Below are 27,315 nucleotides of genomic sequence, written 5' to 3' on the forward strand. Positions count from 1 at the left end.
TAGAAAGATATCTTTTGTATCTTGGCCAATTTAACTGTATAATACATTTAGGGAAATAAGATAATTTTCAAGTGTTAAGTTTGTGAGGATTTTTGTTTTTTATCTTTAAAATATTTTAAAAATTAGGTGTACTAGAACTTTTCCGTAGTCAGATTCTACCTTTTCTATGGCTATCTCAAGTGATGCTTCATTCAGATTTAGCTTATGAGAATAGTGGTGATTTCTGTTCTTTTCGGTGATGCTGTTGACGCACATTACAGGAAGCAGGGAATCCCCTATAAATATCTTTCACTGTGTCATTCCACAGCTATCCACACCCAGTTGGTAAATATGTCTCTCTGTCCTATGTCTTTACATAACTGTCCCCTAGTCTTTAAATGTGTTAAAATGAAACATGTCGCCTTTGCTGTGTCTAGGAAGCTTGTTTGACTGTGAACATCTAAGGAGAATGTATTCAGCCTTTTTAGTGGAACATGCCTTGTGACATTGAGACCGTCATAGGATTTCCTGTGGGTTTACTGCCTCTTACTTTGGATTCCCTGTTTGTTTCTCACAATTGGTTTGTTTGTTTGCTGCCCTTGGTTCCTAAAGGGTGTAGAGATGGGATTCCCTCTATCTCCAGTGACGTAGTGGTTTTGTTTGCAGTCTTTTTCTTCTGAAAGGGAGGGGATAGAGAAGGAAGAAGAAAAATCCATCTGAAGCGGTGCGTTCTCCCATCTATGCCTTGATGATAACTGGGTACCGTGGAACAGAACTGATGCCAGAGTGGGATGCTGTAATGACAGGGATGCTGTTTTGTTTCTTTCCTTTTAGAATAGGCTGAGCCCAAAGTCAGGATTGCTGAAGCAGAGTGCCTGAATTAACCCTTTATGTCCTGCTGCTAATGAATTGTACTTAATAGCCTTTTCTAAGTATGGAATGGAAAGGGGGCTCATAAAGAGATTTCTTGAACCTACCAAACATGAGTAATTCTAGATTGGATTTTGGAATTTGAAATTTTTATACCTTATTTGCTCTGGTCCTGAGCAGGCGGTTTGTACACTGTTTCTCAGACCTCAAAAATAGATAGTTATATAAAATTGCTTGCCACAGTAGTTAGAGTGAAAGTCTCAGTTTGAATGTATGAAGCTAAAGCAAAGATTTCGGAAGAAATTGTTATACTCTTAGGTGTGCATCTAACTTACCTTTTTCTGGGTTAAGTTTTTGAACTTCCACTTTCTCTTTATGCAACTCTATTTTAATAATCTGATCTCTGGAGAGCTGCCTGCAGAGACCAATGTGAAAAATTTACAGTAGATTAGAGCCTAGGAATATTTTAGGTTTCCCTGTATTTGGATCCAATATGTGTGTGGTACAGTATGTTGAAAAGTGCCTTTAAGAACTTGCTGGCTTATTTTCTACCCTGATCTTCTTTTCTCTTCTGTGCTTTCATTTATTCTAAGTTCTCCGTGTGAAGTGAAAAGAGTAATATCTGCTTTTAGCTTATATTATACAGTCCTATTTTTATGGTAGTTCAATTGTATTAATATTTATTACAGCCATAAATATTTCAAACTAACAAAATTCTAATTTTATTTGGCGATAAGTAGGGGTTAAGTAAAGAAATACTGTCCTTGGCTAAGCCAAGAGCATTCTGAAAGAATAACCTATTTAGAAGCTTGCAAGAGACCAGGGCTATAAGGGTTAATAGAAATTCCACCACATCCTTGCATCTAAATGTTGCAGCAAATATGTGGATAATTTCTTGCTAGCTTTTCAGGAAACCCCTGTGGTGGACAACCCTCATTAATCGTTGCCAGGAGACTGCTCTGACGTCACTGGGAGCAGTTCCCCGTCTGCAGCGAGGACAGGAATAGCCTTTGAGGGGGAAGAAAGCTGCTGTGAAGTTAAAAGATGACGGTTTTCTTAACTTGGTTTGCCTTCCATTTGGGAGTGGGTGGGATAGGCCGAAAGTTTTCCTTAAATGTTTCCGGCATTAGCATTGGAAAATTTACTGAGAGATCTTTTTGTTTCAACTAAAAGTACCTTCTTATTTAATCTTTGTTTTCTAACCGTCAAGATTTTAGAAAAGGTCTAGGAAAGAAAAGCTGTGAAAAAGTGTTGAAATAAGGTTTATTTCTTTTTATCCTTTTTTCACTCACTTCTCCCATCCCCCCAAGAAAAGGAAAAGATCAAAAACTGCTTTTGGAAAAGATGTTTAGCATCACCTTGTTTGTGATAATTAAAATATAATATGTGTTGGAAGAACTTTGCGGCAAAATTGAGAGGGGCTGTTTCCGTGTCTAGAAGGTACCTTGTAAATGCTTCTCTCGGAAGTTCTCTCCTAGCGCACCAGTGGCATGTGTGGTTAGTCGCTCAGTCATGTCTGACTCTGCTAACATTTGGACTGTATCTTTCCAAGCTCTTCCGTCCATGAAATACTGGAGTGTGTTGCCATTTTCCTCCTTCAAGGGATCTTCCTGACCTTGGGATCGAACTGGTGCCTCCCCTGTCTACTGCGTTGCAGGCTTTACTCTGCTGAGACATTGGGAAGTACCCCTAGCCCACCTACACTCACTGATTTGTAGCCTGTTTAGGAACTTCTTTTTTTGGAAAAGCATAGACAGTAACTAAATGCTTGGACTCTGAATTTAGGCTGCCTGAGTTCAGATCCTCGGTATGCCAGTTGCTGGTTTTGTGACCTTGGACAGATTACTTAACTGCTCCATTTCTACATACGTAAAATGCATGACATGAAGATAATAATAGTATCCATCTCCTAGGATTGTTTTGAAGATTAAGAGTTAATTCATGTAAAGCCTTTAAGATAGCTTCCTTAAGATGGTAAGTGACTCTTCGCCATGTTAAAAAATTCTAGGATCGTAAATGGACCAAATATCAAATCACAAATATTAAAATACCCAGTATGTCCATGTCCGTTTACCTTCTTTTAATTTTATGTTAAAGACTTAGAGTTTTACTCTTTGGTGGTTTTTGAGGCTTCCCCCTTTCCGATCGCTCTCTAAACTACCAGTGCACACTGACGATAGCTAGTGACGTGTGTAACGTTTACTGTGAAGAAAATAGCTTTATACGTAAAGTTTTCTTAGGCCAGTGAGTTTTAAGGAGTACTGGGTACATATCTTTTCTAGTGGACTATATGGGGAAGGAGAGTTAATATTATTAAAAGGGAAGGTATAAGTTGAAGAAAAATAAAAAGTAAGAAGCACTGCCCAGGTGAATGTCCTCAAAGTCCAGCCATTGCCAAGGGATGTGCTAAGTGGACATTATGTGTTGCTGGGGGAACGTTGAGAAACACTATAATTAGATAATGTGGCTGGCCTTGCTTCTGGAATGAACTAAGGGGGAAATTTTTTTTATTTCTAAGACTCTTGGACATATTTATCCTAGGGCGTTGATGAGAAATGTGAATAAAGATGTAGGTGCACAGATACCCGTCACAGCCTTATTTTATTATAATATTATTTTATTATAAAAATAAACAGCTTCCTGAATATCCAGTAAGAAGGAAATGGTAAATAAATCACGGTACCAGTATGTAGTAGAATCTCGTAGTTGGTAACAGTAATTAGTAATGGTGGAATGTAACAGTTCCAGTAGTAGAAAAAAGCATGGTATTTTTAAAATGTTCTGTATAATGTAAATTACATAAAAATTGTTAGGCGTAGAAACATCCAGATGTATCTGAACATCCAAATTCCATTTGAATATGGAGACCAAGTTTTAAAAAGCATACCTCAAAACATTGGTGTTACTAGTAGCAGTTATCTCTGAGCTACAGAATATGGGTGATTTTTCTTTTCTATTTCTACTTGTGTGTCTTTTCTGTGAGTATAAAGCCTATGTGAGTGCTTAGTCGCTCAGTCATATCCGACTCTTTGCGACCGCATGGACTGTAGCCCACCACGCTCCTCTGTCCATGGGGATTCTCCAGGCAGGAACACTGGAGTGGGCTGCCACGCTGCCCTCCAGGGATAACTTCCCAATCGAGGAATTGAACCCGGGTCTCCTGCATTGCAGGCAGATTCTTTTACCAGCTGAGCTGCCAGGGAAGCCCATAAAGCCTATAGTACTTCTCCAGTCATAAACGTCTTTCTGTTAGCATCTGAAAGTAAAATTTCAGAATCTGTTAAAGTGAAAATAAATGATGACTTTTAAATTCCTAAGCATAGTGTTTGGAATGCAGTAAATGCTTGATAAACAGTAGCTCCTATGTACTGAGGAAGATCACCTTCTGGATCAGAACCCTTTCATATTGGACAGGAGCATCAGTGAGACATGTAGCGTTTTGTCTGGCCTAGGATATTAAAACAAAACAAAACAAAACAACCTTTAGGACCAGAGTGAAATGTTTTGGTGTTCTCATATGAAGGTGTAAAGGAAACTGATGTAGCAGGGGCCTAGTAATGATTTTTCTGCAGTGATTTAAAATTTTTTTAGCTTTGATATAATTTATGAGTCCCACTACAGGTTGCTCTTATCCCCTGTTTCTGGGTTGTCTCCTTAAAAAGTCTTAGGAAGCTTGAAACAGTTAAGAATTTCCGTTGCTTTTCATGTTAGTCCACTCTTATGGACCTCTTGGAACTCAGCTGATGATAAAAAAAGAAATGTAGAACTTCTGTCTGCTTTGGACTTGCTTGGGACCTGAGATGTGCATCTAAGAAGCTACTTTCAGCACATGAAAAACATTCTGGAAATACCCGTGGCTATTTTTACTGGGCAGCAGTGTCAGATATTCTTAAAATTTGACTATTTATTCTTCATAATATCTGTAGTTCTTAATATGTGACTTATGCAGTAAATACATGTTTAGTAAATAGTCACAGAAAAAAATGACTGTAGTCTTAACATCATGGCTTATATTGCCTAGGCCATGTTCTTTCCAGAAGGCATAATAATGTGAATGTACTTAATACTACTGAAATTTACACTTAAAAATTATTGAAATGGTAATTTTTATGTTATGTGTATTTTACCACTGTTAAAACCAAAAACCCAACAGTGTGAACCAAATGAAAATGTACAGTTTCCCAGCTAAATTTCTACCCTGACACCTCAGATTCTGTCTACTTGATAACGTTCATTTACCTCCATATACCAAAAGATATGGCCCAGAGTTGCTTATTACAGAGATTTTGTATCAGTTACTAGCAAAAAGCATGTGAGGAAAGGGGGATACCTTGTAATACATCAGGTGGATTTTAGAATATTAATGAGCACCACTAGGGAGAAGGATGTGCTTTTTGGTCTAGTCTCCGTATCTAGTTTATAATTATCTTGAATCCTCTTTACTTCAAGGAGATCTGCAACTGAGGGTGAAGGAATTGGGACATATGGACTGTGAAGAGCAAATATATTACAGCAGATCTTCCCTATCCACGGGGTATATGTTCCAAGATCTCCTAGTGGATTCCTGAAACCTGGATAGTACCAGGCCCTGTATATACTATGTACTTTTTCTTAGGCATCCATACCTATGAAAAAGTTTAATTTATAAATTAGACATAGTAAGAGATTAACAAGGGCAATTATATTAGGAAAAGTTTTCTTTCTCTCTTAGAATATCTTATTGTACAAATGTAATACCTTTTCCACCTTAACTACTAAGCACTTATAATACACTGGCCATAGCTTTTACAGTTTGAGGTGTGACAGCAAAATTAGCACAGATTTATTTTTCCTTTTTCACAACTTTACAGAAGATTCATTCTTAGTGACCTCAGCGTGGTTTTTTTTTTTTCCTTATTAAGTTGAGAACTTTTACCTTTTCACCTAAAGGAAGCACTTTATGGCTTCTTTTTGGCATATCCAAATTGCCAGCATTACTACTTGTGTTTTGAGACCATTGTTAAGTAAAATAAGGCTTATATGAACACTAGCATTTGAGATACCGTGACAGTCGATCTGATAACTGAGAAGACTGCTAAGTAACTGATAGGGGATAACTGATGGGATATGATGGACAAAGGGGTGATACCTATCTTGGGCAGGACTTAGTAGGGTGGCTTGAGATTTCATCATGCTATTCAGAACAGCACTTACGAATTATTTCTGGAGTTTTCCATTCAATATTTTTGGACTACAGTTGACTGGGTAACTGAAACCATGGAAAGCAAAGCTACAGAATTGGGAGTGGGGGACGGAAACTACTGCATTTGCTCATTTGGACAGCAGTTTTTTCTCTGTGGATAGTGGAGGGCGATGGGGGAGGGGAGTGTTGAAAAGAGTACAGATACAGAATTACAAGTGTGATTTGAGAGTATGGAAAACAAGAGCCTGAAACCTGTGGACCTCGATGCTCACTTTAACATTTCAAAGAAAATGGGAAACGTACAGAAGCTGTGCTCCGTCGCTTCAGTCGTGTCCTCCCCTTTGCGACCCCAGGGTCTGTAGCCAGGCCCCTCTGTCCATGGGATTCTCCAGGCAAGAATACTTGTGTTGGTTACCATGCCCTCCTCCAGGAGACCTTCCTGACCCAGGGATCAAACCCACTCAGCCACCTGGGAAGCCCTCTTACAAAGGTGGGAGAGGTTTTTTTACTATAGCTGCTCTATCCTGCTGCGTCAGTTTGTGCTGTACGGCACAGTGAATTGGTTACACCTGTACATACACCCCTCTTTTTGGGATTTCCTTCCTGCCTAAGTCACCGTGGAGCACTGAGTCGAGCTCCTTGTGCTATACAGTAGGTGCTCACTAGTTACCTGTGTTATCCATAGCCGTGTTTATATGTCGGTCTCTGCCACCCAGTTCATCCCGCCCACCCCTTTCCACCTTGGCATCCATACAGTTTGTTCTCTGTGTCTGGGTCTCTGTTTCAACGTTGCAGAGAAGACCATCTGTATCATTTTTTTAAGATTCCATTAATGTGCGATATTTATTTTTCTCTTTCTGACTTACTTCACTCTCTATGATAGTCACTAAGTCTATCCATGTCAGCAGATGACACAGTTTCATTACAGTGATTAGCAGCCTTAAAATGTTTAGCTTTCTCCATACATGTGGACACTTCAATATTGGAATTTCAGCTAGGCACTTTACTTATACTAATCCCACAATTTTTCCTACTGATGATTTTTCACAGTGCAAAGATTCCTGAATTTCTCGTTTGAAGCTAAACAAGAGATGATTTCTGGAGTTTGGGAGATCCCTTGTTATTTGCATAGATTCATTGTCATTGCTATTCACTCTTTCCCCCTACTATTCATTTTTAGTGTATCAGCATTTCTTATTTGCCTATGAAGACTATTCTTTGACAATATTTGCAGCAGTTTCTGTGGAAAATGTTTTATTTAAAAAAAAAAAACAAGGTGGCGGCAAGGGGAATATCCTCTTGTAGCTCGTAGTGACAGAGCCTGTTGCCATGGAGTTCCGGATCGGATTGGCTGACCCTGGGCCAATGAGCAGTTAGAACATGAAAACATCATTATTTACCCTTGCAGAGTTCGTTTATTCAGGGATACATGACATTAATGCTGTACATAGAGTTGTGAACTAAATTGTTTCAAGAATGGTATAAGGTGGTTTTCTCTTCCCTTTCAAAGTTTGCTGCCTAATATAGAAGTTGTTGTAATGCGTTGTCGTCTTCTTTGACTTGACTGGGAGAAGCTGTGGTGGGAAGCACCTCTCACCTGCCTGTGGATTCAGCTGCTGCTGCAGTCAGTGGGGCTTGCCAAGTCTAAGTCAAGCTCTAGGCTGGAGGAGATTTGTCTTGATGGCTGAAGCTGCCTCGCTTATTTTGGTAGCTTTAGAGCTGAGTCAGAAATGGGCAGATTTTTTTCCTTGTTTTTTCTTTTTTCTCTCCCACTCTGATATGGTAGTCCGTGCAAATGTTATATTGCACATTATTTGGTCTGGTGTTGGAGAATGATCTGGGACCAGCTTCTGAGTTCTCCATCTTCACTTCTCTAGCTTTTTCATGTTTATCAACATAAAAGAGAGCGAGATTTCACTTAATTCAGTGTTATTAGTTCGTTGTCATGGCAGATCATGGCCTGGATCTTCCTCTGTACCTTATGACTGAAAATGATTCATTCATATAAAGAAAGTACCCCTTCTAGATCTTGCAAATGAAAAAAGAGTATGTGTGTTTTCCTTCTTGCATTTGTGTCAGGAATACCTGAGACATTGTGATGGGCCTTGTTCTCTCCTCCAGTGTTCCCATGCTTGTTTATTTACAGATTTGAAGGATTGAGAGAGACCTCAAAAGGTCCATGAGTCTGTTTCCCTCCTTTGAACCATTTAAGTCTAAGTGAGTTGTGAACTTCTCACACTGTTACTTTCTGTCTCAGAGGAATAATACCAAACTTCAGATTCATGTGTTAAGCAGAGAGGAGCAAAAAATCTGTTTGGTATCTGACTAACTTTTTTGTGGGGGAGGCCTTAGAAAAATAGAATGGGAAGTATTTGGGATTTTGTAATTTTAGTTGCTGTAACCAGAAGAAAGCTCCCTGGGCTGGCATCTGAGTAAAGACCTGAAAAGACTGAGTAACCAGGCAGAAGAAGGAACTGTGAAAGCCATCCCTTGTTACTGTTATTCGGTCACCCAGTCATGTCCGACTCTTTGTGACCACATGGACTGTAGCCTGCTAGGCCTCCCTGTCCCTCACCATCTCCTGGAGTTTGCCCAAGTTCATATCCATTGCACTGGGGATGCCTTCCAGCCGTCTCATCCTCTGACGCCCTCTTCTCCTTCTGCCCTCAATCTTTCCCAGAGTCGGGGCTTTTCCGGTGAGTCGTCTGTGCACATCAGATGACCAAAATGCTGGGGCTTCAGCCTCAGTCCTTCCAGTGAGTATTCAGGGTTGATCTCCCTTAGGAGTGACTGGTTTGATCTCCTTGCTGCTCAAGGAACTTTCAGGAGTCTTTTCCAGCACCACAGTTCAAAAGCATTGATTTTTTGCTGTTCTGCCTTCTGTACAGTCCAGCTGTCACAACCGTACATGACCACTGGTGAGACCATAGCTTTGACTGTACGGACCTTTATCGGCAGAGTAATGTCTCTGCTTTTCAACACACTGTCTAGGTGTGTTTGTCATCGCTTTCCTGCCAGGAAGCAGTAGTCTTCTGATTTCTGATTTCATGACTGCAGTCACTGTCTGCAGTGATTTTAGAGCCCAAGAAGAGGAAATCTGTCACTAGTTCCACGTTTTCCCCTTCTATTTGACATGCAGTAATGGGGCCAGATGCCACGATCTTAGTTTTTGTAACCTTTAGTATTAAGCCGGCTCTTTCACTCTCCTCCTTCACCCTCATCAAGAGGTTCTTTAGTTCCTCTTCACTTTCTGCCCTTACAGTGGTATCATCCGCATATCTGAGGTTGTTGATGTTTCTCCGTATCTTGATTCTGGCATTTCTCATGATGTGCTCAGGGTATAGGTTAATCAGAGTGACAGCAGACAGTCCCGTCCTACTCATTTCTCAGTCTCGAACCAATCACTTGTTCCATACAGGGTTCTGACTGTTGCTTCTTGACCTGCATATAGGTTTCTCAGGAGACAGGTAAGATGGTCTGATATTCTCATCTTTCTAACAGCTTTCCACAGTTTTTCGTAATTGACACAGTCAAAGGTTTTAGTGTAGTCGATGAAACAGAGATAGGTGTTTTTCTGAAATTCTCTTCCTTTCTCTATAATCCAGTGAATGTTGGCAACTTGATCTCTAGTTCTTTTCCTTTTCTAAACCCAGTTTGGACATCTGGAAGTTCTTGGTTCACATGATGCTGAAGCCCAGTATGTAAGATTCTCATGGTTCTCTGGTTATACTGAGGGGGTTTGCATTCCCTCCTCCAGTGGGTCACGTGTGTCAGAACTCTCTGCTATGACCTGTCCGTCTTGGTTGACCCTGCATGGTGTGGCTCATAGCTTTAAGGACTTATGCGCACCCCTTCGCCACAACAAGGCAGTGATCCTTGAAGGGGAAGCCATCCCTAACTCACCCTTTAATGATGCTCAGCCTTTTCCTTACAGTCAGTTCAGTTCAGTCGCTCAGTCATATCTGACTCTTTGCCACCCCATGGACTGCAGCATGCCAGGCTTTCCTGTCCATCACCAACTCCTGGAGCCTACTCAAACTCATGTTCATTGAATGTATGATGCTGTCAATCATCTCATCCTCTGTTGTCTCCTGCTCCTCCTGCCTTCAATCTTTCCCAGCATCAGGGTCTTTTCAGATGAGTCAGTTCTTTGCATCAGGTGGCCAAAGTATTGGAGTTTCAACTTTAGCATCAGTCTTTCTAGTGAATATTCAGGACTGATTTCCTTTAGGATCGACTGGTTTGATCTCCTTGCAGTCCAAGGGACTGTCAAGAGTCTTCTCCAACACCACAGTTCAAAAGCATTAATTCTTCGGGGCTCAGTTTTCTTTATAGTCCAACTCTCATATCCGTATATGACTACTGGAAAAACCATAGCTTTGACTAGATGAACCTTTGTTGGTAAAGTAATGTCTCTGCTTTTTAATATGCTGTCTAGGTTGGTCATAGCTTTTCTTCCAAGGAGCAAGCGTCTTTTAATTCCATGGCTGCAGTCACCATGGGCAGTGATTTTGGAGCCCCCCAAAATAAAGTCAGCCACTGTTTCCACTTTTGCCCCATCTATCTGCCGTGAAGTGATGGGACCAGATGCCATGACCTTCGTTTTTTGAATGCTGAGTTTTAAGCCAGCTTTTTCTCTCTCCTCTTTCACTTTCATCAAAAGGCTCTCTAGTTCTTCTTCACTTTCTGCCATAAGTGTAGTGTCATTTGCATATCTGAGGTTATTGATATTTCTCCTGGCAATCTTGATTCCAGCTTGTGCTTCATCCAGCCCGGCATTTCACATGATGTACTCTGCATATAAGTTAAATAAGCAGGGTGACAATATACAGTCTTGATGTACTCCTTTCCCAATTTGAAACCAGTCTGTTGTTCCATGTCGAGTTCTAACTTGCTTCTTGACCTGCATACAGATTTCTCAGGGGGCAGGTAAGATGGCCTGGTATTATTTTTTATCATTTTTTAAGAGAGTGTGTGTGCTTTTAATATGAATTACAGCAAAACTTAAATAGTATCTTAAACAAGATAAAAAAAAGTCTTTCTCTTACATTCAGGAAATCTAGAGGTAGCCAGTCCAGTCCAGGGTTGGTCTCATCAAGGAGTTAGGGTTCTTCTGTTGGTTTTCAGTCCTATCATCTCACAGCCTCAGATGATGAGCAAAGTGCCAACCTTTACTTCTGCATTCAAGACATCAAGAATCAGGGATGGGTGAAGAAGGGCCATCCGTTCCCATTAAGGATACTTCATGCAAGTTGTATTTACTATTTTTATTAGTTTCCTGGGGGTGCTGTAACAAAATACTACAAACAGGAGTGTGTGAACAACAGAGATTTATTTTCTCACAGTTCTGGAGGCTGGAAGTCTCAAGATGAAGGTGTCAGCAGCTTGGAGTTCTCCTGAAGCCCCTCCTGGTTTCCAGATGGTCTCTGCTCACTGTGCCCCCCATGGTTCTTCTGTGCCCACACACCTCTGATATCTCTCTGTATGTTTCAGTTTCCTCTTCTTATAAGGATACCAGCCAGATTAGGCTTTATTTTAATTTAATCACCTCTTTATAGGCCCTATCTCCAAATACAGTCACATTCTGAAGTACTGGGGTAGGGGGGTGGGTAGGGCTTCAGCTTGTGAATTGTGAGAGGACACAATCCAGCCATAATAATACTTGTTTCTACTTGTATCCCATGGACGAGAACCTAGTCACACACTCATTTTTAGCTATAATGAAAGTTAGAATATGTGTAACATTTTTACAGTCAGCCATGTGCCCAACTGAAAATCAATAGTTGTATTAAGGAAGAGGTGATTGGATATTGGGGAATGAACAGCAGGCTCTCCTTTGTAGGGGAGGCTTAAGGAGTAATGATTCTTAAAGTTTTCCAGTTCCTTCATGTGAAATTAGATTGTTCTTACCTTATTTCACTGTCCAAACTCACATTCAGTTTTAGATTTTGAAAGACTATTTTAAAACTAAATTGTTGGCTTAGGTGCCCTCTCCACCTCATAGGTGGTAATGTTGACCTCCGAGTTCATCACAGTGGGCAATACACACTTAGCTGCATGGTGTTTAAGTTTGCAAGAGAAGGCATCTTGAAATGCCATAAGCAGTAGGTAAATTGTGATTTTTTGTTTGTTTGTTTTCTTTCCTAGCATGTCTTGTCTGGGTTTAGTTGGGAGCAGTTTTGCCAGGATGTGGGAAAAGACAGTGTGAACTTTCAAAGTCTTTTCCATTTCTAAAATTCTGTGTTATCTTCTACATAGTGGCATTAGTGTGATGAAACTAAAGAAAATGCAAGTAGTAGAGGTGCTCCACTGTTGGAGCACTGCTGCTTTTTCTTTGAAAGAGGAGGAAATGTGATTTGTTCTATTTTGCTCAAGGAAATAAAATGGGCATTTTTGGCCAAGAATGTAGGGAAGCAGATAAAACTATAGTGAAGCCCAACTGACACTTCAGTCCATTAATCAGGGCACCTGCAGCTCTCATTTTGGGGCAAATACCACCATAATAGGCGCTGAGCAAAGAAAGAGGGCACGTGTTCAGAGCATTTTAATCCTGTTTCTCTCTTTACTTTGCCTGAGCAAGTGCTGTGGGCATCAGCCAACTCCCGTGGCCTCCCTCACACACCGGTGAGTCCTTTTATAGAGTAGAATGGCTCTCTCGTGCCTCCTTGATTTGGAGAATTGGCATAGTTGTTGTTGTTGCTTTTATTGACTTAGTACTCATGAAACCTATGCCATCTGACTTCTGAACTCTTTAAAAGACTTGGTGAGTGTCACATAGCTATAGCTTTATGTGTTCCGTGAGTACCTAATACTCTGTTCCGCCATATTTTGCTTTCTCTCTTTGACAGGAAGGGAGTGTTGGACCTGTATGTCTCATAACTCAGTACAGCCTTCTTTCTTGTCCTTGTCCCAAGGGCAGTTGAACCAGTTTTCCTTTTCAGACATACAGTTACTATACTTTTTGCTTTTTGTCCTTTGGACACTGTAGTGGAAAGAACATGGGATTTTGGAATCAAGAAGACCTGGTTTGAATTCTAGCTTCTTTTATAGACTGTGTGACCCTCAACAATGTATTTTATTTATTAAATGATGATATTTTATACCTTGAGAAGATCAAACAAGATATTCTCTATAAATTATAAAAAACTTAAAGTCCTGGGAGGTGACTCAGATTAAGGCAAAAAATGGGAGAGTTTGCAAGCCCCAAAATATGCCCTCCACTGACATTCTCTGAAGGGAGACCTTGGATCTGCGCTGCTCCCACCCTACTCCATGTCCCAGAACACTCCTGAATGTCTGCCTTGGGACACCTGGAGCTTTGGTTTTGGGGTCAGACACAGGTAGGCTAGAATCTTGCCTTTGCCCCCTCATTGTATTAAATAGGGAAAGTTATTTAATTCCTCAGAGCTTTGGTTTCTTCATCTGAAAAATACCCTATAACATTTTGTTAGGATTAAAGTAATGTATAGAAACAGTCATCAGAGTCATAGAAAGAACGTAGACTTTGGCATCAGCGCCGGAAGTGTGATTCCGTCATTTCACAGTAGTGTGACCTTGGGCAGATTCCTGAGCTGCTCTTGGTGGATGTGGTTTGACGTGCATAAAGTCCCCAGGTTCACTACAGGGTCATAGTTGTGCTCAGCGCGCATTGGTGGCTTCTCCTTCGCCCTGACCCCAGTGCCAGAGCGCGTGAGCAGGCTGAGCCATCAGGAGGGCCTGAACAGTCTGTTCCGTTCTCAACCTGTCCTTTTAAACCTGTGAGTATCTTGTCCCCACGGTCCTGACTCCTCAGGGCGTTGTTTTCTCTTTGTGCATGTATGTGTGTTTAAATAACAGAGAGTAAAATACACAGATATTAAGCACTCAGTTAATAACTAAGTTTTGACATTTGTGTACACCCATGTGACCACTACCCCAAACAAAGCAGAATATTTCCACCACTCCTAAAGAAGGGATCCCTTACGTCTCTTTTGAATCAAATCTTTGGGTTTACCCCCAAACTTTTCTGATTTAAACCACTGTCGGATAGTTTTGCCTGCTCTTGAAATTCATGTAAGTGGATTGACATAGTCTGTATTTTTAGGGAAAGAGATTTGCTTTCTTCTACCTACCATACAATTTTGAAAGCCATGCATGTTTTTGTGTGTGTCAGTATACAGCCAGTGGGGTCAGTGGTGATTGAATCAGTTGTTTGTTCTCAAGTCTCAAAAAAGAAACAAAATTACCAAGACTGATACACCTTCTAGGGGCCCAGGGATAGGGCCACCTTCCCTAATCATGTGTCCTCAGAGGAAAGCAGATACCAAAAGTTCATGTTTCAAATTGTTGAATAGTATTCTGTTATATGAATATACCACAATTTGTTTATCCATTCTCCTGAGCCCCTAGATTTTAAATATTTTTTCAATGTGAGTATCAGTTGGGAGTAACTTACTGTTGATGTATAAATTAGAAAAGGATTAGAAAGTTTACAGGGATTTTGCCACAGAGTAAGTCGGAATTTTTAGCCTCTAGTTATTTTCTTCTTTCTTGCATTCTCTCTACCTGGTCATAGATTAAAAGGAAGAAAATTAAATTGCCCTTCTATCTCTGAATATCCTCTATATATTCTTTTTGGCACAATGCCTAGAAGGTTTTTATAGAGTTGATGGAAGGATATATAATCTCACTGTGCTCTGGAAGGTACTTACCTTGGCAGTTAAAAAATTTATGGGGAATATGCAATATTCTCCCTGAAAAAAATTGCCAAATCTTGGCTTCCAATCATCTTCTCCTGTATCATCCTATTTCCTCACTCCCTCTCCTTGCCCCTCGCTTCTGACAGTCCCTCTCTGCAGCTTCGAGCCACTGAGTGTCCTCAGGAGACACTCTGCCTTGAACTTGAGCTGTCTGCCAGGGTGAAATGTGCAGTGCACACAGACAGGTCGTAGGGAAGCACACATGTAGGCTGTCTTGGGGGCTCACTGTCCTGCTTTGTTTTAGTCAAGTTATATATGAGATAGTTCCTTTCTTCACTGAATAAGCCATCCACAGCGGAAATTGCTTCTTTGCCTTTTAGCCCTTATCTGCTGACTTTATGTTTACTCTTTAAAGACCTTTCTTTCTTTTCTGCCTTTCTTCCTGCTAATAAATTATCTTGTCCCTTGGTTGCAACTTTTGCTTTGTTTTGGCCCAGAAAAAATTGTTTCCAGGGATCCTTATGCCCCAACAGATAAAGAGAGCCTTCTGCATAGGATTACAGGGTTAGGAGTGACTGTAGTTAAAATTATAGAACAAAACAGAGCCCCAGCGAAGTAATACAGATCTGAGCTCCGTGTATCTTGTGATGGGTCTTAACTCTAGAATAGTAAGTAACACTCTGAACTCTCATTACTAGCTTATTCTCTCTGATGCACCCTTCTCCATGTGTTGGTAGGTTCTTGCAGTCCAGGCATCATCTACACAGAAGACACCCTTCAGCAGAAGAAAACCATTTCTCTAGTGGCTTTTTTTTTTTTTTAATACAATGGCCTTTCTTTAAAGCCACCCACCCAGCAAAGTCCTCTCATGTCTAGCTGGTAACAGTTGAGTCACTTGTCCCTTCCCAACCCAATCACAAAAGAAAACAGGATTACCACGATTAGTCTAGCTTACTAGGATCCACCTCACAGGACTCAGGGATAGGGTCGCCTTTGCTGATCGTGTCCTCAGAGGAAGGCAAACGCCAAGATGAAATCTGGGCCAGAGGCCTGTGGGAGAAAGAGGAGACGGGGGCGGCAGCCAGCGCGAGGCCCGCTGTGCTGCCCCTCTGCCGCCTCCTCTCTCCTTGGAATGAGAACCAGTCTGTTCACACAGGCCTTTGAGAGGCCAGTAGTCTCAGTGGAGATGGCTGTCACAATCCTTAAAAGTGGGTGCATTCATCACTGTCTGTTTTATGGATGTCTTGATCTAGAGTTCAAGTTTTCCTGTTTCCCAGTGAGTGAAGGAAACCATGTGACTCCCTACAACTTAGGGTGGAATGTGTGACCATCTTCCACAGGTGGCTGTTATGAAAGACTGGTTTTTGGTTTTAGTTGAATTTTTTCATTAGTGCTTTCACTGAATAACAGTGCTTGGACACCATGAAGTTATTAGTCCAGGTGTCCAGACAGTTGAGCCTTTTCTGTCTTAGATGTAAAGAGGAGCTACAAAGTTATTATTCTGATTTGACAGTATACCTGTTTGGTAATTGAAGCCCATCCTGGAAAAAGAAACAACTGCTACTTTGCATTTTTCCATACCACTTTCTACCATTTTTTCAGTTTTATTGAGATTTAATTGATAGGTAGTTCTGTATAATTTTAAAGTGTACTGCTTAATAATTTCACATACATATACTATGAAATGATTAGCACAATAAGTTTAGTTAACATCCATGTCCTCATAGACGGTTTCTTTCTAGGCTGATGAAAATGTTTTGTAACTAGACAGAGGTGATGGTTCCACAACATTGTGAATATACTAAATCCACTGAATTCACTTCAAAGTGTTTAATTTATGTTGAGTGAATTTTTAAAATTCAATTAAATACAATTCCAGGCCAAAAAAATTTTTTTCTTTTGATGGTAACTTTTAAGAGCTACTCGTTTAGCAGCTTTCAAAATATACCATACAGTTAACTATCGTCATCTCTATAGTCATCTTAAGTACATCTTATAGTCATCATAAGTACATCTCCAGTACTTAATGTATTTTTGAACTAGAAGTGTGTACCTTTTGACCACCTTCATCCAGTTTTCCCCACTCCCCACCTCTAACCTTTTCTTTCTGACAGAGTAATCTGTTTAAGGTTATTTAAGCCTGAAAAAGAAAAATATTAAAGATCTATCATGTGGTAAAAGTAGTAAACTTAATTTTGTTTGACTCTTAAGGCACGTTCAGGGTCAGGATTGAAACTGTTTATAGCTTTCTATAGGAAGAAACTATACAACAGTAAAAGTAGAAAGTGAAAATTACTCAGTTGTGTCCAACTCTTTGTGACCCCATGGACTATACAGTCCATGGAATTCTCAAGGCCAGAATACTGGAGTGGATAGCCTTTCCCTTCTCCAAGGGGTCTTCCCAACCCATGGATGGAACCCAGGTCTCCCACATTGTAGGCGGATTCTTTACCAGCTGAGTCACAAGTTAAGACTATAAAATGGTGAGTTGATCCTGTTCTGGGAGTTTTCTAGAAGAAAGAAAGTTCCTCTCAGGAACTCACACAAAGGGACTCTTCTTTGGGGAGGATGGCATGAGGTTGTATCTAAGAACTCTTCCAATTCGCATCTTTACTGATGTTTCCTAGCTAAGAGGTACAGAGAAGGGATGTACTAAGTTTTACTATCCTTCAGACTGAAGAGAGATGAAGCTTGATTTATCCATGGAGAGAAAAGACAAGTATATGTGTGTATGCAGTTCCCATGGGCAGCCAATGACCATAAGCTCTGTAGGTTGTAACTTTTAAAAAACTTATGTGGCTGCGTCAGGCCTTCCTTGTGGCGCGCGCAGCTTATGGTGCAGTGCCCTGGCTTCTCTGGAGTTGTGGCGCGTGGGCTTCAGAGAGCGTGGGCTTCAGAGTGCGTGGGCTTCAGAGAGCGTGGGCTTCAGAGAGCGTGGGCTTCAGAGAGCGTGGGCTTCAGAGTGCGTGGGCTTCAGAGAGCGTGGGCTTCAGAGTGCGTGGGCTTCAGGGTACGTGGGCTTCAGAGTGCGTGGGCTTCAGAGAGCGTGGGCTTCAGAGTGCGTGGGCTTCAGGGTACGTGGGCTTCAGGGTACATGGCTTCAGAGTACATGGCTTCAGGGTACGTGGGCTTCAGAGTACATGGCTTCAGAATACATGGCTTCAGGGTACATGGCTTCAGGGTACAAGGCTTCAGGGTACGTGGGCTTCAGAGTACATGGCTTCAGAGTACATGGCTTCAGGGTACATGGGCTTTAGGGTACATGGCTTCAGAGTACATGGCTTCAGGGTACGTGGGCTTCAGAATACATGGCTTCAGGGTACATGGCTTCAGGGTACAAGGCTTCAGGGTACATGGGCTTTAGGGTACATGGCTTCAGAGTACATGGCTTCAGGGTACGTAGGCTTCAGAGTACATGGCTTCAGAATACATGGCTTCAGGGTACATGGCTTCAGGGTACATGGCTTCAGGGTACAAGGCTTCAGGGTACATGGCTTCAGGGTACGTGGGCTTCAGGGTATGTGGGCTTCAGAGTACATGGCTTCAGGGTACGTGGGCTTCAGAATACATGGCTTCAGAGTACGTGGGCTTCAGAGTACATGGCTTCAGGGTACGTGGGCTTCAGAGTACATGGCTTCAGGGTGCGTGGGCTTCAGAGTACATGGGCTCAGTTGCCCCATGGCATGTGGGATTTTCGCTCTCTGGCCAGGGATCAGACTCATATCCCCTGCATTGGAAGGTGGATTCTTAACCACTGCACCACCAGGGAAGTCGTTTTATAGAAATCTCCAGACGCTGAATCAATTAAAAAATAAAATGTCAGCCATTTTCCTTGTGTAGTCAGTATCTTCCAGTGTTTCTCATCTTTAAATTCAGCTGTATGACTGATGGTATGAGTGACTCTGGCCTTTTAAACTAAGTCTCCAGGCAGCTGCTCAAGAGCTACCAAAAGGTGAACAAAGCAATAATCTTGCAGACTAATTTATGCCAGGTTGAGGTTACACATGCTTCTTAAGAGCCTTCTGGGTCTTATCCTTGAAACTGATTTGGAGGAGGAAAAAATGTCTGGCATGGCAATTTTCTTGAAGCACTTCTGTTTGTTTAGCTTAGTTTCTAGGGTCACATGCCAAGAGATATGACATCTGAGAGGGTTTCCAGTCTTATCTTTTTAAAGAGGGGAAAGAATTATTTAGGATTCAAGTACAGTCAGTAGTCCACGTAAGGAGCAGCCTCTATTATAAACCATTGTTGGAGCTAAGCATGTTTGACTTCAACAGTTGTTGAGAACATGAATCTCTGTATAGAGCATTAGCTTCTGTTTCTGAATATGTGCTGAGATTACTATGTTGACCTTATTACAGGATTTCCCAGGTAGCTATAGCAAGTGACAAGAGCTAGCAATCCCTGCAATATAAATCTCTGTGTCTTTGGGACACAGTAAAGTGACTGAACTCAAATGGTGAATAGCAAAACAAAGATTCTCCCTTCCTCCAGGGAGAGACCCAGTCTTTCTGAAGAGCAGATGACTACAAACTCTTCTTACCTTTTCAGTTTGCTTAAGATAAAAGAAAGAATTTAAGATTCTGTGAACATCGTCTGATTTTGCTGCTCTTTGATGGAGGAGACACTTGAGGTTGTTAGCAGTGTTGTGGTTTGTGGTAACTGTAGGGGCTCTCCCTTGGGGAAGAAGAGTGATCTTCTCCGGCACTGAATAGAGCTTTATATTTTCCTCCTTTCCGAAGAGTCTGTTGAGTTAACCCTGTGAAGTGCTCAAGCTGAAAATGTGAGCAAATTTCTGGAGGGAACAAGGGAGGGCAAATAAAATGCCAGGGGGACTTTATACTGCATTGCTCTAGAACTGAATCCCGGGGACTCTCACAGTAATTATGCTGAGTAAAAGAATCCATATAATGTATGATGTAAAATTCTAGAAAATGGAGACAGACCTGTAGTGACAGTGGTTGGCTGGGAATATGGAGAGGGGAGGGCGGGCTTATAAAGGAGCAGGAGGAAGCTTTTATAATATGCCCACTATTTTGATTGTGATGATGTTTCACAAATGTATGCATGTTTCATAATTCATCAAATTTTACATTTTTTTGGCTGTACCACATGGCTTGCAGGATCTTAATTCCCTCCCAGGGATTGAACCTGGGCCCTCAGCAGTGAAGCTGTGAAGTCCTAATCATTGGACTGCAGAGAATCCCTGCGGTGATGGTTTAGTCGCTCAGTCGGGTCTGACTCTCACGACCCCATGGGCTATAGCCCGCCAGGCTCCTCTGTCCATGGGATTCTCCAGGCAAGAATGCTGGAGTGGGTTGCCATTTCCTTCTCCTAGTACATTTTAAATATATGAAATTTATGTCAGTTTTACCTCAGGAGACCTGCATTTGATCCCTGGGTCTGGAAGATCCCCTGGAGAAGGGAATGGCTACCCACTCCTTTATTCCTGCCTGAAGAATCCCATGGACAGAGGAGCCTGGCAGGTGCCGTAGTCAGTCCATGCGGTTGCAAAGAGTTGGACACGACTGAGCTACTAACACACCACACCCCTAAGTTTAAAAAAAAAAGAAATGAAATTAGACAATCTAGGGGAGCATTTGTCAGAGAACCTACACTGGGTTATAGGAAGGCTGTTGCAGGCTTCTGTGTGCAGTGCTAATCTTTTAAGTGTAGTAAGTACAGATGCACAACTCTTGTTTAATGCATTTCATGTTTTTTTAGGAGTCCATAGAGGCTACTGTATTCTATTGAGGAAGATGTCTAACAGCAACACTACTCAAGAGACCCTGGAAATAATGAAAGAATCGGAAAAAAAGCTGGTAGAAGAATCTGTAAACAAAAACAAGTTTATATCTAAGACTCCAAGCAAGGAAGAAATTGAGAAAGAGAGTGAAGATACCAGTTTGCGTCAGGAGACACAGGTAAGGATTAGAAGTGCATCCTATGTGCATTCTTTTCAGCAAAACAGAAATGTCCTTATGGGTGGTATTGGGAATCTATAGGAAGCCAGTCACTTATGCAGACATTTGAATCTCCCTAAAAGTCGAACTTCAGCTCTGAAGAAATATCTCTTCCACTTTTTGTCATAGAGTCCACAATGAAGTTCAAAGAAAACAGAATAAAATCCCTAATCTGTTAGGACCTGAGTAACACTGGTTCTTGCTACATTTTGATATTTTTTAATGATCAAAAAATAAACTATATAGTGATATTTGATGTCATAAAATGGTTTATAATAAAATTTTTGAAATGAGAACTGCCTGGCTTTATACAGTGTTAAATTTGTATTCTGGTTGTGTTAAAGCAGTCAGTATTTTCTGGATCAGAAATAGTCTCTGAACTTGCCGCTTGGTAAGCATGCGTGAGAAGAATTTTATTCTTTGATTGCCATGTTGTTTTCCGTCCAAATTCGCCCTGCAGTGCAGACACGATGGCAGGAGATGGCCAGCTGAGCTGCTTCCAGGGCTCCTTTTTGGTACCCCGCCAGCCGGGACTCTGAGCCTTCTCCAGGTTACCTGTTCCAGTTCTTTCTCGTGGTTACAACTAGTTTCCTCTGTTACCCAAGCCGAAATGGCATAAATCCTTTCCTTCTTGCCCAGGGGTGAGACTGGTCTTTATTATATGCCTAGGAGGTAGACTGTTAACTGTAGTTAGTTAGTTTAAACAACAGTAGCAGTAACATTTTGAGGGTCTGGAAACTTGAAGCATAATTTTTCTTGACAACCAGTTCACCTAGGCCTCGTCTTTAAGATTAAGACAGCAACAGCACGAAGAGATAAATTGGACTAAAGTCAGACAGCTCTCTGAAGTACCTCGTTCTCTAGATGCTGCCTGCCCTTCCGCTGTCCCTCCTCTTACAGTCCGCCAGGTCTCTGTCGTGGCTGCTCTTCTTCCCATTATCTTCTGCATGTGAGCTGTCCTTCCCCACCCATCCTTCCAGTTTGTGGAGACAGTCTGCCACTGTTGCAGCTCGACTTTTAGTTTCCACTGATACCAGTAAAGAATTTTAAATCCTCAGGACAGATAAGTGTTGAATATTTAATTATGTGCTGTCATGTTACATGGACGATAATAATTAAGTGAACTTTTGGGTCCAAGTTACTGTGTTCTCAGGAGACTATTTTAAGTGGTGTTCTGAACTCCTGTTTTGTGTTCTTCTTGAAGATAGGCAGAAAAGAAGGGATGACTAGGTTTTATATGCCTTATGGATACTTACCTGGTTTAAGAATGTCTCCACCTGTATGTCCGTCCGGATAGGTTGTATGGGAGGCTGGGAAGGGAACCTGCCTGCCCTCAGACTCCCTTTGTGGTTGCTAGCGCAGGTTCAGTTGCTGCTGCCATTTCCTGGAGCTCCTGCTCCTTCTGCAAAGGCTTCATTCTTGGCCACCCTTGGCCACCCTTGAGAGGCGTTCTCCCCTCCACCAGTGTTCTTCTTCAGTAACACTAAAAATTCTCTTTCTCTTACCTTCCCCTCAAGTCTTAAGTCTCCCCAAGAATCTTACTGATGCTGAGAGTACTTACTATGAATTAGAGTTGGATAGTTCCAAATATTGTTCTGCAATATTATGAATTGGAGCTGGAAAGTTTGAGGAAAGGGTACTTTCATTACTTGTGCTGTATGAGACATATTCTTGGAATCAGCAATTAGAATTCAGAACATCTTTGGCAGGAAAACAGCGCTATGTAAGACAGGTTCTGAAATTCAGTTTAGAATGGGCAAGCCCTGACGTAACAAATACTGAACTCTTAGGTGGGTCCTTTAAAGAACTGAGGTAGGCTTTCTGCCTTTATACTTGTAATGCCCTCTGACTCATCTCCCATACTGCTTTAGAAACATGGCATGAAATAACGATCTGATTTTGTTAATTCTCTTCAGACTTTCTGTGTCTCTTCATGCCCTAGGCTAAGTCCCAAATTTGTCAGCATGGCATATTGTGACCTAGCCCTTTGCCTGCTATCCATCTACCTCGGCATTCTGTGCTTCAGCCTAACGGATTCCCTGGTTCCTGTTATAAATTGAGCTGAAAAGTTTGGAGAAAGCATGCTTTTACACATGCTTTCTCTAACTAGAACACCCTCCTGGTGTTCTTTCCCTGGCCTTTGCCGGGTCAGTTCAGTCTCATCATTGGATCTCTAAGGCCCAATACAGTTCCTTGCAGGCACTCATTGTTTATGAACGTGTGAATTTGTGAATTCCTAGGTCTTAGTTAGATACGTGCACTCCTGTAGCACTTCATAAGTACCTCTGTAATGCACTTAATATCCTATATTGTAATTGTCCATTTGTCTGTCTTCTTCAGCAGAATTATGAGTTCCTTTTTGACAAGGTTTCCGTCTTTTATCTCTGTATCCTCCAGTAGGTAGCATGGTGTCTGACATACTAGGCCTTGGTATGTGTTTGACTATTAAACGAAAATTATGCATTCTGAGAAATTGGCAGATCTATACATTTTTATAGAGTTATAGATTGGAATTTATAAAGTTACAGATAACAAGGGAACATTTCATGCAAAGATGGGCTCAATAAAGGATAGAAATGGTATGGACCTTACAGAAACAGAAGATCTTAAGAAGAGGTGGGAAAATGCACAGAACTATACAAAAAAGATCTTCATGACCCAGATAACCACGATGGTGTGATCACTCACCTAGACCCAGACATCCTGGAATGTGAAGTCAAGTGGGCTTTAGAAAGCATCACTACAAACAAAGCTAGTGAAGGTGATGGAATTCCAGTTGAGCTATTTCAAATCCTAAAAGATGCTGTTAAAGTGCTGCACTCAGTATGCCAGCAAATCTGGAAAACTCAGCAGTGGCCACAGGACTGGAAAAGGTCAGTTTTCATTCCAGTCACGAAGAAGGGCAATGCCAAAGAATGCTTAAACTGCCGCACAATTGCACTCATCTCACATGCCAGCAAAGTAATGCTCAAAATTCTCCAAACCAGGCTTTAACAGTACGTGAACCATGAACTTCCAGGTGTTCAAGCTGGATTTAGAAAAGCCAGAGGAACCAGAGATCAAATTGCCAACATCCAATGAATCATCAAAAAAGCAAGAGAGTTCCAAAAAAACATCTACTACTGCTTTACTAATTATACTAAAGCCTTTGACTGTGTGGATCACAATAAACTGGAAAATTCTTGAAGAGGTGGGAATACCAGACCATCTGACCTGCCTCCTGAGAAATCTGTATGCAGGTCAAGAAGCAACAGTTAGAACCAGAAATGGAACAACAGACTGGTTCCAAATAGGAAAAGGAGTATGTCAAGGCTGTATATTGTCACCTTGCTTATTTAACTTATATGCAGAGTATATCATGCAAAATGACAGGCTGGATAAAGCACAAGCTGGAATCAAGACTGCCAGGAGAAATATCAATAACCTCAGATATGCAGATGACACTACCTTTATTGCAGAAAGTGAAGAGGAACTAAAGAGATTCTTGATGAAGGTGAAAGAAGAGAGTGAAAAAGCTGGCTTAAAAACCAGCATTCAGAAAACTAAGATCATGGCATCTGGTCCCATCAATCCATGGCAAATAGATGGAGAAACAATGGAAACAGTGACAGAGTTTATCCTATTGGGCTCCAAAATCACTGCAGATGGTGACTGCAGCCATGAAATTAAAAGACGCTTGCTCCTTGGAAGAAAAGCTATGACCAATCTAGGCAGCATATTAAAAAGCAGAGACATTACTTTACCAACAAAGGTCAGTCTAGTCAAAGCTATGGTTTTTCCAGTGGTCATATATGGATGTGAGAGTTGGACTATAAAGAAAGCTGAGCGCTGAAGAATGGATGCATTTGAACTGTGGTGTTGGAGAAGACTCTTGAGAGTCCCTTGGACTGCAAGGAGATCAAACCAGTCAATCTTAAAGGAAATCAGTCCTAAATATTCATTGAAAGGACTGATACTGAAGCTGAAACTCCAATAATTTGGCCACCTGATGCAAAGAACTGACTCATTTGAAAAGACCCTGATGCTGGGAAAGATTGAAGGCAGGAGGAGAAGGGGACAACAGAGGATGAGATGGTTGGATGGCATCACCATCATGATGGACATGAGTTTGAGCAAGCTCCAGGAGTTGGTGATGGACAGGGAAGCCTGGCAGCTGCAGTCCATAGGGTCACAAAGAATTGGATACGACTGAGCGACTGAACTGACTGAAATTGGTATAACTTCTTTGAAGGGCAATTTAGCAATACTGGATAAAATTTTTAAATGGACTGTACAGTATTTGTGGGTATACTCAGTGATATAGTCACTGGAGCGTTGTTTATCCTAACAAACATGAGAAGCATCCTAAATGGCACAGTTTGTGTGTGGCGACACAAAGGAATGCCCTGGAGCCGCTCGGGAAAGCAGCGTCTCTGTGGAGGTGTGTCCTGAAGAAAGCTTGAAAGGGAGGTTTACGGCAGCGTGTGCACATGTACAGTACACTTACAGATACATAGGAGATCTCTGGAAAGATCACAAGAAATTCAGTACTAGTTGGTCCTGGAGGAGGGACCCAGGTCGCCAGGGACATGTGTAAAAGGAGACGCAGTGTTCTGGTTTGTGCCTTGTGTATGTTCCTACTTATTTGAAAAAATAGTGACAAATGCTGCTTCATATCCCTGGACTATTCTCTTACTGTAACAGGTCTTGCCACTGACCAGATTCACTGTCATTTCTTACTCTTTCCATCCACCTTTCCAGTTCTTCATTTTGCATTGTAGCAGTGTTATTTGGTAACTAGTGAAGAGGACAAAGCCAAGAGAAATCCTCACCTACCCAGAACCGTGCCGATACTCTGCCTCCATCTTGTTTCCCCTGCTCCACCCACCAGCCTCAGTTCTCTCCACACCGCAGTGACAGTTCCATTCCAAACATCTTAGAAGCCCTAAGCATCATGCATAATCCTACCCAAACTCTTCTCCAGAGTCCCCATTTTGACTTCTCAGCTATTCAGAAACCTCACAAATTAATTAGTCATTTTTCCGTTCATCCCACCTCAGGCCCTCATTCATCTTCCTCAGCTTCTATCCTGCTCCTTACTCGCTCTCTTTACCTCCCATTGCTCTGGAGGTCTTGTCCACATCTTCCATGCTTCTTTTTTTTTATCCTGCCCCATCTTATATCCCTGACCCAAACGGGCTGGAAGAGCCAGCCACCAGGAGCAAAGCGCAGGGAGAACTCTCATGTCCCAGGAAGCAGGCGGTTGCCGAGAGGAGCCTTCCTTCCGTTCCTGCAGCTGCCGGAGCAGGCCTTTGGAGCATCTGAAGTTAGCGGTCTCAGTGACTGCTGCTCGCTGTCATGGGCTGCATGGGCTTCTGCAGGCAGAGTTTGGGGAGGAAACGCTCGTCATGCTCTGGCAGTGATATTTCAGGGGCCGTGCTCTTCAGCCCAGGATTCCCTGGTTTATTCAAGAGTCCTTTTTATCAGTCTGTGACTAGGCCAGCCAGCCAGTCTTTCTGTTTCTGCCTTCGTGGTGAGTGATTTGTCTGTGGGCCCTGAGGTCCCCTCCCCGTCACAGTCGCTAGAGGTGTGGCTTGGGGGACAGCCACGGCAACAGGTCTCATCGTAGTTCGGCTGTTACAGTGGTTTTAAAGTCAGTGCTTTTTCTCTGTAAACTTGTATTGCTTTTAACTTCAGTGTTTATTTCCCCTACCTTTAATACTCTCTAATCCCCTTCTAGCAGAGGCGGACATCCAACCATGGTCACGCCAGGAAAAGAGCGAAGGTGAGAGCGCTTCCTCGGTACTTGCAGTGTTACTAGTGGCGCATCGCGCCGGTGGACTCCACGAGCGTCTGCTTCATGTGGGTTCTGTATGTGTGCAGGGTTTTGCCTGTACTTTGTACCCTAATTGTGAGCATGCATACACACACACATAATCACAAATATGCATTGCTCATATACATATATCCTGTTGGAATGTCTGGCTTTATTTTGCTCTGTTATCTTTAGTCTATTTCAGTTACCTGAAAGGATACCCAGCCAAAGTGTCCCACAAGCAAAGCTTGAGCAGATTGATACTGGTTCTGTTGTAATGTCAGTTTCTCTGCTCATCTCTGGCTCTCTTATTTTGCCCCCAACAGTTTTGGGGATTTTTGCCATGAGAATTTTCTGTAAGATAAATCCTCCCTCATTAGTAAAATGGTTCAACATTTTTGGATGTTCTAAAAATAGAGGCTTTGTTCTGGTTTGATTTGGTTCACCTTTTAGGTTGGTTCAGGGAGGAGCATTTTGTTTTTAACCATTATATGATAAAATTAGCACATCATAGATTATTTTAAGCAGTGTTATCAGGGAGGACTATAGGTGTTAGTGTGTGATAGCTTTTTAATTTTAATTAGTAAAATATTAAACTTGCCCTGCGTTGGGAAGAATTGTCAACAGAAGTAGTGATTAAGGGTGTCCACCCTTTTCCCTAGAAAAATAGTGGTAGAATTTGGGACTCTCCCAGCCAGTATGTAGCTTGGGTTTGAAGAAGACTAGGATGTATGATGAACTGGTTCTGTGGACTGCCTTCCGTGGCCTGATCTACAAGTAATGGACTTGACAGTACAAAGGGTGTTCAAGATTCCCCTGGCGGCCCCGTGGCTAATCCCCTGCGCTCCC

At 41.8% G+C, this 27,315-nt stretch overlaps 1 protein-coding gene across 32 annotated transcripts in view; it reads left to right on the forward strand.

Annotated features, from left to right (window-relative positions):
• The window catches only part of R3HDM2 (R3H domain containing 2), a 156,875-nt gene that overhangs the window by 91,264 nt on the left and 38,296 nt on the right, over positions 1-27,315 (forward strand). For 21 of the 32 annotated variants that reach the window (XM_070454735.1, XM_070454736.1, XM_070454737.1 and 18 more), the window contains 2 exons: positions 20,434-20,633; positions 26,392-26,436. In XM_070454735.1, the coding sequence (XP_070310836.1) occupies positions 20,469-20,633; positions 26,392-26,436 (210 nt within the window). In that variant the 5' untranslated portion in view covers positions 20,434-20,468. Of the gene's footprint in view, positions 1-11,488; positions 11,514-20,433; positions 20,634-26,391; positions 26,437-27,315 lie in introns of those variants that run through there. The other 11 variants (XM_070454722.1, XM_070454726.1, XM_070454743.1 and 8 more) reach the window with 2 other exon arrangements.

This window comes from Odocoileus virginianus, chromosome 24 (assembly GCF_023699985.2).
Source record: "Odocoileus virginianus isolate 20LAN1187 ecotype Illinois chromosome 24, Ovbor_1.2, whole genome shotgun sequence".
In the NCBI taxonomy this organism is placed as follows: Eukaryota; Metazoa; Chordata; class Mammalia; order Artiodactyla; family Cervidae; genus Odocoileus; species Odocoileus virginianus.